We start from the raw sequence: 20,232 nt of genomic DNA on the forward strand, positions 1-20,232 counted from the left end.
CGCATTTTATTTGTCAATATTTCTTTTTCAATTTCATTTAGCACTAAAATATGGGTTGAACCATACCTCACGAAGGTACACAGATAACAAGGTACATACTGTCAGATAAAGACAGATGATGATTCTGGGCCCATCTTGTTTGCTAATTTTTCGTGTGCTTATTATAGCCCCCCAACAGCTCATGTGGTCATGGCTCATTACAGCTGAAATTTTGTGACTCAATAGATGGCAAACTAAGATAGAATTCATCTTGGAAGAGTTGTTGAAAAATAAAAAGTGTATTGCTCCCTGTTGAACTAGGTTGTAAAGTAGCTGCAGAGGAATCAAGAACTGTGTTGTTGTTCCATTATAGAAAGTGCCCCCCCACTTCAAAGGGGACCTCTTACCCATAAGGCCCTCTACTGATGCCTGGTCCATTGAACACTGATAATTTGTTGTGCTGTAATGTGAGTGGTAAGTACTCTAATCTGTTCTGTTGGATTGGTGTCAGAATCTTAAATATAGATTGTACAATTACAGAGAGCTTGTACAGCTGCCATGTATTGTATTATAAAGTAACAACAGGATTCAGTATAGAATCCACCAATCGCTGCATCTTTGGTGATACCTGAAAGCAAATCATGTGATGTCAAATAACTACTATAATATTACATTGTGCAGTGGCGTGACAATAAGTTCTACTTTCAGGACAACAGGCCTCATTACGAGTTCAGCGGTGTGGCCAAAAATGGAGCATTGGTACAACATTGTTATATTGACAGTCTTATTTTCAATGTTTTTTTCCATAATTTCTTTGTGTGAAAAAACTGTTTGTACAATATATGGGATAGCGGAGTAAGGTTATATAAGGGGTAGGGAATAATGTTAACTTAATTGGGGAGGGAGGGCTGTGGTGCTCCCCATCCCCAAAAATCAATTTATTTTCAGATGAGTTTTTTAAAAAAAACAATCAAAAAAAGACTTGTTGTAATAACATAAAACCAATGCATTACTGTACACCTGAGCTATGGGTTTAGAGGCAAGGCAGAGGAAAAACAGCCAAATTGGCAAAATTGCTGGTGGTGGTAATTCTGCCAAAAATCCCCATGGAGTCCTATGGACTCCAATAAACGGGGACTGACACCAGTTATCGCATCTTGTAATCCTGTGGTAATTCCACTGGACCCACTGGTGGTAACAGTAAATCAGTTTGGTGTTATTTTGGCACCAAAATAACACTAAACTTGTAATGGGCCCAATTTTTTGTTCTTTCCATCAAAATTGTGTTGGAATGGAAGTTCAATTGTACTATCACCCTCACATATTCATCAATTTTATTAGGGAGTTATTGAGGATAATTGTGGGAAGCAAGAGGGCAGCAACACGTTTACCATGAGTGGGTCATGCAGCACCATAGTTCCACAGAGGAGTATAGCAAGGCTTGCCATGGCAGTGGCAGAAAAGCTGAGATAATGCTAAACAAATGAATACCTGTAAGTGTTTTGCCATTGGCTCATCATTGTTTTACCTTAGCAAAGACCCTCAATTTCAAGAGCAGTGTAGAGCCCATATGGGAAAGAAAAATAATGCGAACTCTAAAAAATAAGATGGTTGGCAAAACAGACTTCATTTTGCAAAACGATATTGCAGTTTAAATATCTCTAGAGAGAGGTAACACAGCAGACAGGGCTATTCATAGGCCAAAAGTACAAATACAATGTTGAAAAACAAATGGCCCATCCTGAACCACATTACTAAATTGACTAGGAGCCATTTAAATATTTAAAGAATTGTAAAAACTTCATCAAAATTGAGGAAGACTTAATTTGAGAAATTGCCTCCACTTGCAACAGTATATGTAGAAAGAAACCTAACATGAAGGACCTTGTGGAGTACAGACGGGCACTAAGCCTTCAAATTGCGAGTGGTAATTTTCCATTCTCACTTGTAGAATTTTGGCCCTCGATTGGCAAATGTTTCAGAGAGGAAGAGTGGCGTGGATCAGCACGCCTTTTTGTTCTTGGCAATAAGAAAGTCAACCCATATTGGAAACATTCCTAGAAGGTTTCTGCATATTTCCAAGACAGTAAAATAAAATAATTTCTATAAAATATACAGAGGATGAAAGACCACTTTTAAGAGTTTACTTGAGTAATTTCAGAAATATGGAAATTAGGTCTTTTATCATGTTATACTACAAAACTGACAATACATTCATGAACATTTCCTTAAAAATATTATGGTCATTTTGACATGCCCCCTTTTCTATTGGCTGAGAGAAAGGTGTTGTGCCAATTGAACCTAACACTCTGGGATTTATATTTTACGGAATTGCTGCATTTGTTTTCCAGTGAAATCGGCTTTGGTGGACCAATCACATGGGACCTGCACTCTGGCTTGTTGTTGAATTGCGATTTGGCTTGTTTCTGTTCTTTTCCAATCATAACACATTTGTTAACAAGCACACTTTTTGCCTCCATCATCACGAAATGCCCCATCTTTAATGGTGTCTGAATGCATCAACATGTTTCAGATACATAATCAAATTTGTATCCTTCTTACCAATTTAAGCAAACCTTTTACTTCTTCTTTGGTATTAATATATATCCGATCTCTACCAAACATTAGGGAGGTCGTTTGTGGGGATCGACTATTTCATCAAATCAAAAGTGAAAGCTAATATCTGTATGAAAGAGTAAATCAGGTGTGTACTGTATTTAGTGATGGACTAGGGAGTTCAATAGATTGCACTAAGACTTAACAACAGGGTAAAGCTTGAAACTCACTCCGTGTTTGGTAGTCATGCACAATTGTTTTGTAAGATCTGTACCTAAAACCCACAGGAGCAACCATATATGGCAACCTTGAGAAGATGGCACTGGATTCCTAGCAAGGCATACATCCACTTGAAGGCTCAGATATTCATTCATAAATCGATTAATGGTCAGACAACATGTTACTTAAACAAGAAAATCCTACAGAGCTTCCCCCAAAATTGCTTTAATCCATTGGAAAAGATTAACAAAAGTAAAATAATGGCTTAGGTATGTGGCAAGTCTTTTGGGGCAAGTACTCATAAATAATAAAGAGTGTTGAGCAGTTGCATTGGAATGATTGAATGGAACATATTGTTATGAGTACTGCCTTAAAATTAGATAATGGTTTAAAGTACATACTCAGGTTTAACTCTCCCAAATTGACAAGGATACAAAATGCATGAACTAACCAAAACAATCTATTGCATGTCCCTCGACTGTACAAGCAAAAAAGGTTTTAACATATACGCGTTTCAAAAATGTCAATTCGCAGTCTGAAAATTGATCCTTTAAGTTGACCAATGGATTTACAAATGTATTTAACCCAGACCAGGGGGGCATGTCAAAACAATCACAAAATCTATTCCAGGTTTTGTCACTGTAACAGAAAAATACTTCACAATGCAGAGAAAGTGCAAGTTGGCACAATTGATTAATCATGTCTAATGTTCCACAGCAAAAGAAGTACATGGTTGCTTTTTCCTCTAAACAATAACCCAGTGACACACATTTTCTTTCTCTCATTCTTTGCACGCATAAATATAGACACAATTCTCTGGCGAACATTTACAGGGTATTCCTTCAACATTTAAAGTGATATCTTCATTTACAGTACAGGTCACACACACACACACACACTGGATTTTACATGGACACACAAAATGTACAGTTAATTGAATAGATAAATAAATACTTTTGTTATTCAAAAACACTTATTAAAGTACACAATGACTCATTCTTTCAGCTATTTTGAGATAATACAGACAGTAGGTTTTCGAAACTAGTTTTCTTTTATAAAGTTAAAGTATCATACAACATGTTTCCTGATAGAACTGAATAACATATTCATGTCTTGTAAGCTTCATAACTTGTTTGGCAAGTTAAGGGTTGATAATATGATGACCCATGTAGTGTCTATTGACATCCTAATTTAACAGCATTTCTTTCCATTGCGTTTCCTGGCAAGAGTTCATGTTCACCTTACTGTTGGGTACTGATGCCATGTGGGTCACATTTTTGCTTTAATAATGCCCATTAAGTGTCACAATGTAAATATGTCACTATATTGGAAATCTGAAAAATGGATCTTATAGACAAATCAGCCTCAACACTGCAACACAAGAAACTCTCAAAGATTGTATCTAGTCAAGAAACCATTTTTGTTCAGAGTAGGCATAAAATATGCCCCCCACACCTCTGCTGGAAGGGAAATGACAGAATCCTGTAATTGATACATGTGTATGCACCTCTTTATGTTTAAACCATTTTCACTGATTTTTGTCATAGAAAGAGCCTTACAATAGACCATTATTGAAGTCAAATGACTGCCCATGACAATTGTGTACAAACTTCAAAGTCACTACATATACTCAATGAGGATTTACATGCATGCTCCCCCGTGAAAGCTGCACAGACATCCAAGCACTGTTGCTTAATTGGAGGTCATACTTGATGAAGCGGTCTGTACTTAGAGCTTAGAGCTAGACACCAGAATTAAAAAAAACATTTTTTTTACACAAACATAAAATAATGGTTTGCAAAAAGAAACACAAAGTAGCAGATGTGCACATCGATAAGATGGTATCATACCATCACTGCGCAACCCATTACTGTGCCTACCAGAATGCGACAGCCCCGTTTCACCGCATATATATGTGGGCGGTGGGTAAAGTTAATAATAAATGTGGGGGGATTGGGAAGAAGAGGCGGGGGGCTGCCTTTTTTATATGCAGTGAAATGGTGTAAAGAAAAAATAATAATGAATCTGCATTTTGGTATGCGCAGTAGCAGTAAAAAAATGTGCAGTTATAAAACAGATCCGATGAGATTGCCTTTGATGCCCAGTTGATTTGCTTTGAAAACTTGCATCGAAGTTGAATATGTACATTGTTGCCAGAAGCCAAAAGAGTAACAGACTTTCAGCCAGGATGTGGACATCATCATGGAACCATGTACTGTTTGACTCAAGAATACATGGACATGAATAAGTTAAATGATGTATGTAACAACTTTGACATTAGTACATGTATGACATTATTTGCACAGTTATAGTTCAATGTGATTTCATATATGGAAAATTCATATGAATTCAAAATGCAAGGAGCAGTAAAGTGCTATATGGATATTTAATAAAGCAAGAATTATTTTGGGAGGGGGGATTGCGGTACAGTCTATATTGTGTAAGTGCTTCACATTCTGCCATCGGCTTAAAAAATGAAGCGTGAGCACAGATTACAATTCTCGACACTGTTCTATGCATTGCACAACTCCAAGTCAATAATAAATTACTGTGTCTAGTCCTACAATCTGGTACCAATTACGTGGACTGCCAATATAAACTGCCACTAACATGTCTGTGGACAAATTATATGTCGCATGTTCTACAATTAAATGTCTGGGGACTCAGCAAGCAGCACTCATGGATCAGTTAGCTTCTAATGGGCTTTATTATTCGTTACATGAATAGAGATGCATGCAGTTGTGTCCATCTGTAATGGTGATTCCCCAAGTCATGAAGAATTGAAAATGAATGTCACTTTTTTGGTGATTGCACTTATTTGTGCAGTATCCGGTCACAATGTAGACATTTAGTTGTGGAAGCCATGTCACATCACTGTCACATAAAAACATTAATAATCATAACTGCATGTCATCAATCCTCATGAGAGAAGTTTCAGATGGATGAACTGAGGGCAGTCACTGCTGTGCACAACGACACAAAATTCAGGAACTAACTTTAAAAAGAGCTGGCATCTGCTGTCGCTGTGTCAGGAGACAATGAACGGCAACTGTTGCCAGGACACTAGTGCTATAGCTGCTAGGTGCTGCCAGGAGTACTTCCATCCAGCACGCAGAGTTTTAAGGAACGCCAGTCAGAGAGAAGTGTCACAAATGAGCCAATCCGAATAAAAGTGGTACTTGACCCTGTCTCTACTTCTTTTTCTGCTTTTTCGTACTGTTGATTAAGGACATCTTCTGTTTGCTCTTTAGGTTTTTATTGTCATATTTTGTGGGAGGGATAGTTAGGGATCATCACACCATTGAAAGCTCTCTCCACCAGCGGGCTCGATCTACTGAGCTAAACCTACTTCAATGCACTACTGAGCAGTGGTCTCCAAGTGAAATGCACCATTTGTGTCCCAAATGAGAAGCCATTGCCCCAGTTTTGGGGGAAGGGAGGAAGTGGCACGCCTACGACCTTTCCACAGACAGGATATATTTTATGGGATCATCCCTGATATTCCTTGCTATCATCTATAGGAGACCAGCTTGGAAATGTTTTACCAGACCTGAAGTCTACATGGAGGTTAGTTTCTGTTAGAAATGTGGAAGCTGGCAAAAGAAAGCAATATGGGATTCCCGCGTCACTAATAGTTTCCACAAAAAGGACCAATGGACCATGAAAAATGCAGTACTGACGTTATATAAAACCCAATATTGTAACATAAAGCTCCACATACAAATCAAGTCATAAAAGCGGCAGTGCATTTTGTCCAGCTCATATCATTCTATCATAATTGGGTTTGCACCTCTTTAGCCACAAGAAAACTAACACTTCACCTAACTTGAAAATATATGCAGAAAAGCACATCAATAGATGTGCTGCCAATGGGTAGCTTAATGTATAGTCATATGGGTCTAATAAAAAAAAGACACAACCTCTGATTAATCCATCACCATAAAGATCTAGGGTCATTTTAGCTGTGTGCTTTATAACTTTGCATTTTTCTATTTACAACTGGGGATTTAAATGCTTGCTCAAATGTTATGATGATCTGACACGAGACATGGGTCTACAGCAGATCGAGAAGTCCTGTAAGAAGAGGAATAAGCAAGGATGTTTCAACAGCTGAAGAAGTATAAAATATTTTAAAACAGATCACCAGCACATTGTCTTTGCTACTTTTTCTTTTGGGAAATGAAGCTCAGATGTAAGGAGGCATCACACAGTGCATCATAGCATGGCGTTATGTGAAAGAATAACTTTATAGACAGATGCTTACACTGGTATGCTCATACTTCTCATGGGGTCTACGGTGCATACATAAAAAGGGCGCCTTTAAAAGTCATTGGCGAAACATGGGAGAAGGACTTTTAAAGACATATAACCCATACTCTTCTGTTCTAGGATACTTGCACGCCGCCATACAACCTCTTGTGCACCATCACCCACCGCCAGATGGGAGCAAGAAACTGTGGGCCAGGTATTTGGGGGCACAGTAACGGATGGCAGAGGCACCACTACGATTCACACATTTTGTGGAGGTAACCCCAATGCTTTTTATGCAACTACTAGGCCTAACTTTTTACACCTGCTTTTGTGATATTTTAAAGTAATTAATAGTTTGTAGGATTTGCCCTGCCCCTGAAATGTCATTTATAGTTTTGTTGGAAAAAGGGTCTTCATTTCTCTGACAAAATTGGGGTAGTGGTGGGTTTGTAAAGGTTTTCTGAACATTTGTGCCCCTGCACTTTCTCCATTCATTTTTCTTTTATTCAATAGAGGAGTGACGTGAAACGCATTTAAAACATACCTGCAAAGGAGATAAAACTATGGGCCTGATTCACAGAAGCATTTTAAAATGGCACAATCCCATTGCAAAACGCGTGTGAATCAGGTCCTATGTCTTATTGTGCAGTATGCCCTGTAGCTATTCTCAGAATGTCTCTTCTTTATGTACGGGGACCTTTTGCTAACGGTCAACAGAGCTGTTTATGTTGGTTTTCAATTCATGTTATTAATTATTTTTAACATGAATTTGACATTTCTTCCTTGACAAATAGCAGCATTTTCTTTTTTAAGCTTAATTTACATGATTCCTCATTAACATGCACAATAAATGCTGGCATATTATACCAAAAAAGTGCTGTTATGACTCAACCTTTTTTCTTAAATATACTTTTAAAAATGCGTGACCTTGACAAATTGTGTGTTTTATCACTTTTGAAGTAGTTTAGTTGGTTCAAACCCTATCTAAGCACCCAAGATGAGAATAATCATTTAAAGAATATATCCATTAGCCGGCATGACTAAATCCTGCTTAGGTCATATCATTTGATAAATACACATATACACAACAAAGTACAAAAATAAACGTTTAAATAATAAATGACAAACAAACACAGTCAAGTATGCATGTCAAAAAGGATGTAAACAATGAAGCAAATTGGATTCAAGTTGAATATCTAAATAATGCAGTGCGATTCAGTCAGTTGCATAGAAAGAATGGCAACTGTAAAATGTGCAATAACTTAACCTTTAGTCACAATTTGGATTTGTATTAACATAATCACAGAATGGAGTATTCCAAACATTTTTTTTAAAAAAAAGATATGTGGAAGAAATAATGGGCTCAATTGAACAATATAGCAATACACAAAAGTTACAAGTGGTTTGAGTGTACTAGGCACAGGGTCTAAAGTAATTAAATGCAAGCCAGTTAGACTTTACATCAAGGTTTGAGGTAGGATTTCTTAATATAATTTAGAGTGTTAATAAGTGCGTTTCCTCTTTAGGAGGCCATGAGGACACCGCTATGTCTTGCTTCTGTACCTTACTCTTGTGAGGCAGGTCTATCCAGATGGCGATTGAGACACTGGTTGTGGCAGGCCAACATCTCACCCCATTATTGTCATTGACAAACCAGGGTTATCCTTGAACTCTCTATAGAGGTTTGGCCACCACATTAATCACGGTTTCTATCCATGGTACTGTACTGTGTCTTTCAATTGGAAATCAGTGTCACTGGCTCTTTGCTATGAAATGCATGCATTGTCTGGCCACAATTTAAAAATCAGCTGTACAATGTCTTTTGTAGCCTAAGATTTGCGGGGTTCAACTAAATTCACAACATTTCAGTGAAGAATGTAAGTAAAGACCATGCAAAAGTGAATATCAGTGATTTACATACATAAAGACCAACACATTATGTGACAAGGAGAGATACTGGCAGCGATGTTGCATAATAGGGGGCCGCACTATGATATCCTCTAAATCTTTGTACACCAGCTAGAACAACACTCTCATTGGCGCATGTAGCAGTATTTACAGTTGTCACCAATAGATCATACAATGATTTAAAAGTGAACTTTCCTTGAAGTTTTACAGTTGCCCATTGTTGTCAGGATTTCTTTTCAGTCCTGTGCTGTGATTCTTCAAAGAGACTGATCTACTTAATTCAAATGTTTGTAATCGACGGTTACTGCCAACAAAAGATATGAGTGGTGAGAGCTTTCGTAATGTCTACACTGGACTATGGGAAGCCTACATAGCTGTGCCTTTATGAAGCTGTCTGATGCAGCTAACATGTGTCCAAAGGGTACTGTTGCAGCTAAACTAATGAAGATTAAACACCGCAATCACATTTCACTAGTCATGCAGTCCCTACATTTTCTAATTATCCGTCACTATGTTACATTACAATCCTTACCGCAGGCTCACAGGGGCATTATTGGATGAGGCACGTGTTTTCCAGCTCTCTTGGTACATGCATGGCTGCACCCTGTGGCCAAACTTCTCCAATCTCCTTCCGACTTACAAAAAGCAACCTGGGGAATTTGGATATTTGAAGTCCAAGCCCCCACACCTCATCAACCTTCCCAACCCTCTCCAAAAATAACCGAAGTATATGAACTTTATAGAGGACATGAAAACTTGTCCCTTCTCTGTAAAAGGTGCACCTCTAATGACCTAAGGAACTCCATCCAGAATCTACAGTGGCAACATGCCCTGTGCTGGACAAAGATGCTTAATAAATAAAGTAACATAACAAGGCACAACAACAATTAAACTGCTCTTAACAAAGACCACAGTGAGGCACAGATAGCAACTAAAAGCAGCCATAGCAAAACAAGAATAAGACTTATTTGGGAAAATCAGTTTTCTAAAAAGGGTTCCCATTGGTTATGCCTCAAAACATATGTCTTTTACATTTACAATGACATGAACGATGGGTAATGCTACCTTTTCTTTTCAGCTCTCTTGTCTGACCTAGGAAAGCGCTGTAGAGCCTGGGTTTCCAGTTCTGATTTTAGAGTCAGTGATTCCCTTGGAGTAGATTTCTCACTAAAGCTTTGAATGCAGATAGCTTTAAAAAAAATAAAAAAACTACAGTTCCAGCCAACTTGACCAAAGATACAAACGTTGTTCTACCAATTCAGAGGCTACTGTTCAATTGAGTCCATTGATAAATATGTATATCTGAGCTACAAAACCCACAGTTCTCAACATTCAGAAAGTGGCAATGATTTATCTTGTGCTTTTAAAACTCTGCAAGACCAAATGGTCGGCAGCTGCAAAACATGTGCACCATAGAAAACAGTTTGCTGTTGGACAGCAACTTCTTTCAAACAATTAGTAGGTTGGAAGATTGTGCTTCACCGTATGGAATGATAAGAATTCTGAAAATTAAAAGATGGAATGGATATATTGAGATCCTTGTTTAAAGCACATTCAGTGTCTCAAGTAAATAAATAGTTACATACATCCTTCGTGCTGTTCATGGGGCTAAAGATTTTCTTGATTGCCTCCATTCAAACCATTGTGTTACCAATATTGGAGATAAGCTTCTGTTCTAGCTTCAAATACAAATTCAGTATGGAACTAGACTTTAGATTTTTGGGAAGGCTTGTGGGTGAAGGGCATGAGCAAGAAAATTGAGAAGGAAAATATTAAAAAAATATGTTCCAAGTTTCCAATACAACTTTCAAAAGGGAGATGGTTGAAAATTAAACATATATAATAATTGGGGGATCTTTGGTTGAACACTGAAAATTAAGTCTGAACTACAGAACTCAAAGGTCAATTAATACTTATCACAGGAACAACACAGATACTTTCTCTTTATAGTAGTTTTTTGCACTACTGAGCTGCCAATAATTTTTATATAAATCTGGCACTTTGAGAGGAAAGAACAGAAGCAATATGACGTAGCGGAAAGTAGTTGTCCCATGAGAATGTTGCCTTCCAATCTTCTTAAAAGCTCTTCATTTATTTTCAATCAGCGTCTGAACTTTATATACCAAGTCACGCGCTTGCTTCAGAATCTCCTTTGCGTTGTGCCTTTCTGCCATTTCTAGAGGAAGGGTAAGACAAAAAATAGATAGATTCATTACTATGATTGATAGATACTTGGAGGACAGTAGTGGGACAGAGCTGGATGTGGGTCCCACATCTCTGCTGATTGCATCCAGAGACATCAAGGAAAAACAAAAGAAAAGTGATACAAGAGGAAAAGTTAAGGGAACGTAAAGAAAATAACAAATGCTAAAGTACCATCACCCTGCAAGATCAAACGAAGAAGTGGATATTTAAATGGCAAAAAAAATTGAAAAAGAGCCCAAAACTTGCTTGGGTATTTCTACATTTATCACATGACTCATGCTTTATTAAGATCAGTTATATAAGAAGAAACAGGCGAAGGAAGTGGGAGAATATAAACAAGCATTCAGAATCCTCAATGGCAAATACCTTGGAAATTAAGTAAACATTTTTCCTTAACACAAAATGAATGAATTGAAGAAAATTAACTTTGATGGCAGCACCTGTGTCGATATGACAGTGATTAAATTTAGAAATAATACGGTATGAAATAATCACAAAGGAGCAGGAAAGGCAAGCAAGGCAACCTGAGTATTATCGTCTCATGAATGGGAGAAAAGGTGCACAGTGGGCACATGAGAGGGTGCATATTCTGTTGTGCGCTGTGCACTACATCCCAGAAAATGTGGACGTGTTTGCTCTGGACGAAAAGCTACATTTTCTGGCCATAAACCATGATATTGCATCTGTCTGAAAATGTAGAGACTAGAACAATGAATTTAAATTCTATATATGTTTTAATTGTGTTACAGTTTAGAAAAAAAACGTTCACACAAACAAAAACAGTAAAAACAAAAAGAAAGAAAAACCCACACTTCTTAAAGAGATGAAAGGTACATCTCATAAAAACAGGTTACTGTTCTTAAAATATGACATAATACAATTAATATATCTTATAGCGCAATTATAAGTGCAACTTGATTTCCTCCCAGAATCCACAACCAAATAGCATAATCAATGCCTGACACTCAATAAATACAAACTCCAGGGTTTCCCCTATGTGATTATTCAAACAATAGCTACAAAACCTATGTTCTCTAGCCCCTAACAATTTGTTGGTTAGACATGAATTAAATCTGATCCTCATAAGAGTTTCATAGCAACCTAAAGGGGGATTTGATTATACAAAGCAACACAACAGAGCTTTGTGTCTCCTCCAAACCTAATTTATAACATAACTTACATTGCCCTTAGGAATCCCTCATCCTACGCCAATCATGCTTCAACATGTAACTTCAATCATTATGTATAAAATATGTTTCATCAAATCTGGGCCATCGGTGGAACAGAGAAAAGATGTGTGAAGCCACCTGGTGGAATTGCTTCTGTTAGGTGAATTCTCTGTGCTACCAGACCCATCTCGCAGTGGCAAGGAGGGTGCATTAGCATAACTCCTCATGTCACTGCTGTAAGGCAATGTACCAAATCCCTGAAGCTTCAATAGACTGGGATACCAGATAGGATTGGGATTACCGCCACCTAAGGTCTACCTGTCACGCTAACATTGCTACACCTGTGAGCTGTCTCCAACAACCTTTTAAATCAAGCAGTGATTTCTGCCTCTCAGTTTAAAGTTAAAGGTGAGACAGTATGCCAAAGTCAACACATCATCCAGCAGAGATGACGGAGGCCATACTTTAAAAAACTAGCAGAGAGCTGCAATGTGGCAGGAAGGACAATACACCCTCTTTTGCCAAATTGTAGTCTAAAGCAACCAGCTGGAGGTAGAACACATGCGTAGAAACTCCAGAAGACTTGTCTAGGAAGCCAAGTGATTCAAAAAAGAGCATGAAATATTCCTGAAATTCATGGGAGCCAGTCTAGGAAAACACGAATAGGACCACACAACAGCTTTGTACAATGCATCAATAGCTCTTAAATGCATTTTCACAATCCCAGGATAATCTTAGATGTATGGAAATAAACATTCCCTTTTCTCCATTCTGCATCAGATAACCAGGGGGCTGTATCTCACTGCATTTTCCCAACCTCCTGGCCCCAATGGCCTGGGTGCCTCTATTCATTTTCTGCATTAACCCCGGTCTCATCCTGCAATCTCCCATGGCTCCTGTCCCCTTGTGCATCTTTATTGTACGCCGCACCCACTCTTCCTCCCTCCCTCCTGACTAGCCTGATGGCCGGTGCTTCCTGATCTGGCTACCCCACTCCCTCACCATCTGTCCCCAATACGCCACAGAAATAAAAAAAGGACATATTTTCTAGTTGCTATGGTCAGCAGCCATCTTTGTTGTTCAAAGCCCATCTCCTGGAGAACAAAATGTTAACTCCACATGGCTTGTAATGGCTCTGAGCCCTTGCAGAGCATCAGAATGGAAATGGGGATGATAGTAGATTTCAGTTTTACCTGTTCATACCATGGTGAAATTAAATGTACAAGTGGAAAGAAAGAACAAAAAGTACCACTTTATCTCTGCCACAGGTGCTAAGACATTTAACATCAAATGAAAGAGGAGGGAAGCTATAGAAACCGATGAGAACAAATGGGCAAATACACATATATGTATACAGCACACACACAAACGCACACACACACACACATACACATAATGCTTTTTTGATTTGTTACTTTGTAATGACAATTGAGAAACATAAACCAGAGCCGGTGATCTAACTATTTTGGTGTCCAAAAGGAGATTCTCTAGTTCTTGTAGCCACTCTCTTTACTGCTATCTGAAGATCTTGTTCAGGGTAACCTCTGTTTCTAAACTTGTCACACAATTTCTCAAATTCTTCTCTACATTGTTCAGTGTCACTCACAATTCTCTTTATCTTCAGTAGCTGACCATACAGTAAGTTTTTTATATGTTTTGTGGATGGAAACTCATCTGATGAAGCATGTTTTTTCTATCAGTCTTGTTGGTAAACAGAATGGTTGAAATGGTGTTGTCATGCACTACAACTTGAGCATCAAGGAAAAGGAACTTCAGTGTGCCAATTTCAGCACTAAATTGAATCTGGGGGTCCACTGCCTTGATATAATGTAAAAAATCAAGTAATGTATCGCCTGTACCATGGCAGACTAAGAAAATGTCTTCAATGTACCTTCCCCAAAATGTAAGGTACTTGAGCCGTACTGGATGTTGCAGTATATGTGCGCTCTCAAAACTGTACATAAAACAGTTTGCAGATGAAGGAGCCATGGAGGCTCGTATGGTTGTCCCCGATGTCTGCAGATGGTACTGTTTCTTTGTACCTAAAATACACATTTTCTGATATACAAGCCATTCTCACTAGGGAAAGGGGCTCAGTCAATCAGGTGGCTGTAAAAGGGGGCGAGAATACACATTACCCACCCGCTGTCCCAGCCCCCCAAGGCGTAACCCTGGGTGGTGCCATTTTATTTTTCTTTGTTAATGTAGGAAGGCAACAGGGAGCCACTAGGTGTTGCCTCTCCAACACACCTTCCCCCAGAATCACCTAATTCCCTTTCCAACCCCCTCCCTACATTCCCACTTACCTCTGGTCCCGGCACTCCTCCTGTCTCATGGCCGTCATAGACATGGAAAAGGGACTTTGTCCCTTTTCGATATGGCGTTCGGCCATCGTTTTTTTGTTTTCCTCGATCTGTGCAAGCAGTGTGAATCTCCTGAGGAAAAATAATGAAAGACATTCTCACCCCGGATGAACCTCAGGGTGCGAATGGCTTTCGTGCTGCCTCAGGAAGGTGGACATGGCCGGTAACGTCCCACAGCTCGGGCCAGCCTTAGATTGGGCTGGTAGGCTGTTGCCGGCCATGTCCGCCCACCTGTGTGGGCATAAATGCCACAATAGGATTAAGATAAATTCTTTGGCTGCTCCTATCGGACCAGTCTGCAAAAACATCCATTCAACCGCATCCTAAACCGAAGTCATACAGTATGCTAGTTTATAGATTGTTAACATCCACTGTGAAGAACACATCCTCATCAGTCAGTTGAATTATCTCCAGTGGCTGTGGAAATTGAGTGGTATACTTAATAAAGGTTGTTATACCCTTAATTAATGGTTGAATGAAATGCAATGTATGTGCGCAGTTGCTTAAAATCGCATTGGTGGCCACAACTATGGGTCTCCATGGGAGGTTAGTAGGTTGCTTATGTATCTTGGGAAGTAGATACAATGTGGAAATAGTGGCATGTTAAGTAGTAAGATAACTTTTAGTTTGATCAGTAATCCACTCCATTTGACAGAGCTACCCTGAGAATATCCTATAAACTATTGTGGATGTCAAGTGTGGGATCTCGTGCCAAAGAAGAGTATTTATTCCTATTGCTTAACTGTCTTTTACACTCATTCACATAGTCAATGGCATCTTTGATCACCAGTGCACCTTCATTATCAGCTGGACTGATGATGATACTGCTCTCAGAATAAAGCAATCTTATCTGTGATAGCGTTCCTTTGTTTAAATAAGAGTATTTAGGTTCACCAAAGAATAATTTACTCTTTAAGTATCAAATTCTGAAAAATATCTATTGATCGAACTGTGATCCGATTTATGAAAATACTCTGTATATGCTTCTTTATCGTCTGATATTTCTTCCCAAGGACGTAGCTCTGCAAAGAACAACTTTAGTTTAAGCTTCCTTACAAATTAATAGAAAACAATTTTAATATTAAACATGTTGTTGCTGGATGTTGTGACAAACTAAATTTGTGACTAATGTTGCAACCTCCTTCAAATCCAGTGCTCTGCTAGAAAGGTTGATAAATAAGTTTGTCTGCTCTGAAATCTTGTTTGTAGTCTCTGATGTCTTTGATCGTCTACTGCCCCTCCTCGTTGTCTGTCTCTTTGGCCACTGTCTAAAAATGATTTAGGGTCTACAGAAACACCAGAGGCAGCGATTTTCCCATTGCCTCTGACACGGCAGTACCTCTCTTCAGTAACAGTACCTTGAGTTGTTGAAGTTGACTCTGAATCTAAACTTCTTTAATCAGAGGAGGAATTCGTTGTTTACATAATCAAATGTATCACGTTGGAATTTACATAACCTTTTGATTCCAGCTCAGCTTGATAAGATTCTAACTTATTATTGATGTCAGCTATAATATCAATCAAACTTTCAGCACTCGTGGAACAAATTATCTCAGATTTTAACTCAGCAATGTCTGTTTGCATTGTGATAAGGCGCATTTGTGTCCATTGCGTGTCAGTTGCAGTAGCACTTTTATTGTACTATATGTTAGGAACTTAGAAGAGTTATCTACCATGTGTCTTTCAGGGCTGAGATACATGCAATTGTCACTTCGATTTCCTTTTTTTAATTTTTTGTTTTGTTTTATTGTGCATTTGTAAGGCACTTATATATCATGTAAATTGTGTTTCAAAGCACCCATGATCAACTCATTTTCAATGGGGCCATCCTTACTTACTGTGAATGGTACTTTGTGACATTTTTACCTTTCACTTCTTTAAATGTTGTACTATGCTCTTATCTCATCACCGGGCTCACGTTTCTTTTGCTTTGTTATTTTTTTTCCTTTATTTTTTTAAACCGGTCTCAATGTTTTTTTTATGGTGTCATTTCGTATTGTTGATGCAGGCTAGGTTAGGATTTTCAGCTAATTTCTTTTGCACATTTTTTACTTACTGTTACTTATTTTTTACTCATTTATCCTTGCCAAAACCTGGGAAAAATGGCTGGTAGTAAGGCACTACATAATACATCAGGGCGGTTTTAACATTCAGGGCCTACTGATGATCTATCGTACATGCATTATACCTGGCATATTGTACGCCTTTGCAGCACTTCATCCACAACTACTAACATGGCGAGGGAAATATTCTGCAATCTATTATAAATCTGTCCAAATTGGTGCCGGTCGAGGCACTTAGACTCGAATATGGGCAAACCTCTTTGCTGACAAGCTGCTCCATCCATTGAACCATACTCTATTTTAAACTTCTGACCACAAGTCAAAATTCCAACGCCTTGTTGCAATTGATGGGGAAAAATTTGGCATCGGCACCTGACAATACTATCGTTAATGAGCTACAGTCCTCAGCTACGACATATCTGGAGCAAATCCTAATTACAAAAAGAGCATTACAATTAAATCAGCTCAATGGGATCTAGAAAAAAATATAGAAAAATTGTAGGGGATCAGAAGGCATAACGAATATTCTCACCAGAGCTTTCTTTCCCATAAGCCGTGTTCGTCCTTAACCAAGCATTGTCCTATTGAACTTAAACGATTCATAATACGGCTGTGCCTAAACCTCCTTCCCACCATGGAGCATATTGTCTCTTGGAAGCAAATTTCATTAGAAAAAAGCATTTGTCGTCTCTGCTATATCCATTTGTAGACAGGTCTTCATCTACTAGCTAACTATATCTTCCCTGAAAACCATTACCAAAAAGGATATGGTAAATTTGTTACCAACATCAAGGCTGTGGCCCATGATCAATTTTGGGCTACCTTATTTGTAGCAGAATCCATTGTCATCACTGCAGCCGCACATAATATCTGGATTGAAGTAACGAAACATTTTTAAGAATTATTGAAACTTGGAAAATCTAAATAGCTTTCTCTTTTATTTTTTCTGTTTCTTTTCCCTCATAATTTTTTCACTATTCACATCTTCCTTTTTTCTCTACTTTATCCATCTCTTTTTTCTTTTCTCTTTGTCTTTTTAAGTGCTTAAAGTTTCTTGTATTACTTTATTTTGGTGACATGTGTTATCTAACTTATTGTGTTTATCTTTTCTTTTTCTTTTTTTCTTTGCATCTTTGCTTTTATTTTTGATCTCTTTTAATTTTTGGTTCACGTGCATCACTCTTGTATGTTACTCAATTAGATATCGTCCTGAAGAAAGGACCTTGGAGGTTTGAAATGCAATGGCAACTGCCTACATATCCTAATAAATCTTGACACTGTTTTATCACCTGAAAGTTTGCCCGTTACAGTTATTATAGATGTTTGTAATGGCGTTATATACTTTAATATTCTAAATCTGTTATATACGTTTTGTGGCAGAATTGCTTTAAGGTGTGCAGCTCTCATTGTGGGCTACGTGCCCAGGTTCTTCCTATATTTTAAGTGGAGTATTTTATACGGAACACTCTTAGAGGGACTTGTAACCCCATAATTGTTTTTTTGAACATTAAGTATTTTTTGTGGAAATAGTTAGGAAATAGTTAGGAAATAGCTAGGAACTAGTAGTGCCCACCCACATTCTAGAACAGGCTAGACAAAGGACATTCTAGGTGCCCACGTCCAGAGGCTGGCAGGAGGCAGGCTTTAACCTAAGAAGGAATAGAACAGCTTGCTGGGGGCTCTAGCCCAGACTGGAGGCAGTTGCATGATCGCCAGCCCAACTAAATCCTTTTGCAACCTCAGAGAACACAGGTAGATGGGGAGAAACATCCTACCAAGAAGTATTTAGGTAATGAGGAGAATTTCTATCCCGCTGCAAAGAGCAGAACTCCGAGGGCAAACGACGTACAATACAAGGTTTTCCCTAGCAGCAATTTTAATGCCATCTGCCCATCCAGGAAAGGATGGAGAAAGGCAAAGATAAAGACAAAGATAAAGACAAAGAAGTGTTTGGGACAAACTACACTGCAAGGCACTGTCCTGGGAGCAGAACCCCCAGGAGTTTGAGAACTAGCTGATGGAATTGGACTCTGGACCAAAGGTTATTTTACAGTCTTCTTTGTTTATTCCTCCTTCCTGTCATGGTTTCCTTAAAACCTCTGTTAAGCGTTGGATCCTAACCCAATAGGCATTCCCCCAACCGTTCACTATGAAATTAATTGTGTAGAAACATCTCCAATGCTTAAAGTTCATTGAACAGGTTGCCCCTGGCCTCCAAATCCTAGGCTAAAGATAATCAAGGTCCCTATTTCATTGTGAAAAATGGGTTGCTCAAATTCAATCAAAACAGAGTTGGTTTTTGGGAAAACTTATTTTTGAAAGTGGGCTGCTATACAGAACTTGCAATAACCCCAATAGAGATGGAGAGTTCATGGTTTCAAGGTTTCATTCGCTTGTACACTGTCCATTTGAATGTACCATTATTGAAATGGCTCACAAGCACCTCACTCTTGGGAATTTGGGGGTTACAAAGACACCGGTCAATGTGCTATCATGCTTTTTCTGGCCACCATTGTATCATTATTTAAAGGTCTGCTGCACCCGTTGCCCCAAATGCCAGGAGACTTCACAAGCCAATGTCCCCAAGGCTCTTCTACAAGCCTTATACACTAATGAAATTCTGTTGCCGTGCTTTGAAATGGATATCATGGGACAACTAGATCTTTCAAGAAAGGTTTCAGAACAGATCATGGAGCACCAGGTACACTATTTCACATGGGGGAGGTTACCCAAAAGATCCTTACTGACCAGGTGTCACGGTCCATACCCCCAAACATCAGGTACTGACCACCCTGCCCAAGGCGTTGGGTCCCATGGGGGCCTTGAAGGCCCCAAGGAATCTTGCAGGGGCTTCCTGGACTCGGTCCTGACACCGTTGGCGCCAGGCTCATACTGCCATCACCAACATGGCACATTTCAGACCCAGAGAGGAACATGCAAACCAATATGAGGCAGGGTGAAGGGATTATTTGCCGTGGGACTATTTGCTTGGGTGAGGTTGCTGGAACTAATTTCAGAAGACTATATAAGCCACACCATTCATACAGAACACGCTTTGCGTTATTCTGCACTCCTGCAGCGTAACGCTCACCGTGTCTGCAGCTCCAGGCCAGCCATCAGCCACGCCCATCCAGTTGTCTCGAGCTACCTGCAAAGAAGAGTGAGAAAGAAGAGCAGAACAAGATACTTACCAGTCTCTTCATCGCGGCCGCTCGGGAGTCCACGCTTCTTTAGAACTGAAAAGGAAAGAACATCAGATTAGCCTTGCAGACCACATGCTCTTCATCGCAGTTGAGCACCGCACTAAAACTCACCAGCGAATCATCGGAACGTCATCACTCGATCTCCGCTTCATCTTCCTATCGCCGCTCCGGGACTGCCGCATCTGTAAAACAGAAAGAAGACATCAGGTTAGCAGAGCAGTGGGAAGGCCTCATTCTGACTTATAATCCTGCATGAGGCACCTCTCACCTGAAGGCAGCAATCCTCGTGGGCTCAATTCTTCATCACGCAGCCTTT

At 39.1% G+C, this 20,232-nt stretch overlaps 1 protein-coding gene across 2 annotated transcripts in view; it reads right to left on the reverse strand.

The window, feature by feature from the left end:
* Positions 1-10,830: 10,830 nt before the first annotated feature.
* Positions 10,831-20,232, reverse strand: part of SGSM1 (small G protein signaling modulator 1) — a 1,887,833-nt gene continuing 1,878,431 nt past the window's right edge. The window contains exon 25 of one of the 2 annotated variants that reach the window (XM_069619387.1): positions 10,831-11,089. In XM_069619387.1, coding sequence (XP_069475488.1) covers positions 11,001-11,089 — 89 coding nt within the window. In that variant the 3' untranslated portion in view covers positions 10,831-11,000. The remainder of the gene's footprint in view (positions 11,090-20,232) is intronic. The other variant, XM_069619388.1, reaches the window with a different exon arrangement.

The sequence above is a fragment of the Ambystoma mexicanum genome, chromosome 10, assembly GCF_040938575.1.
Source record: "Ambystoma mexicanum isolate Mex_15411 chromosome 10, UKY_AmexF1_1, whole genome shotgun sequence".
Lineage (NCBI taxonomy): Eukaryota > Metazoa > Chordata > Amphibia > Caudata > Ambystomatidae > Ambystoma > Ambystoma mexicanum.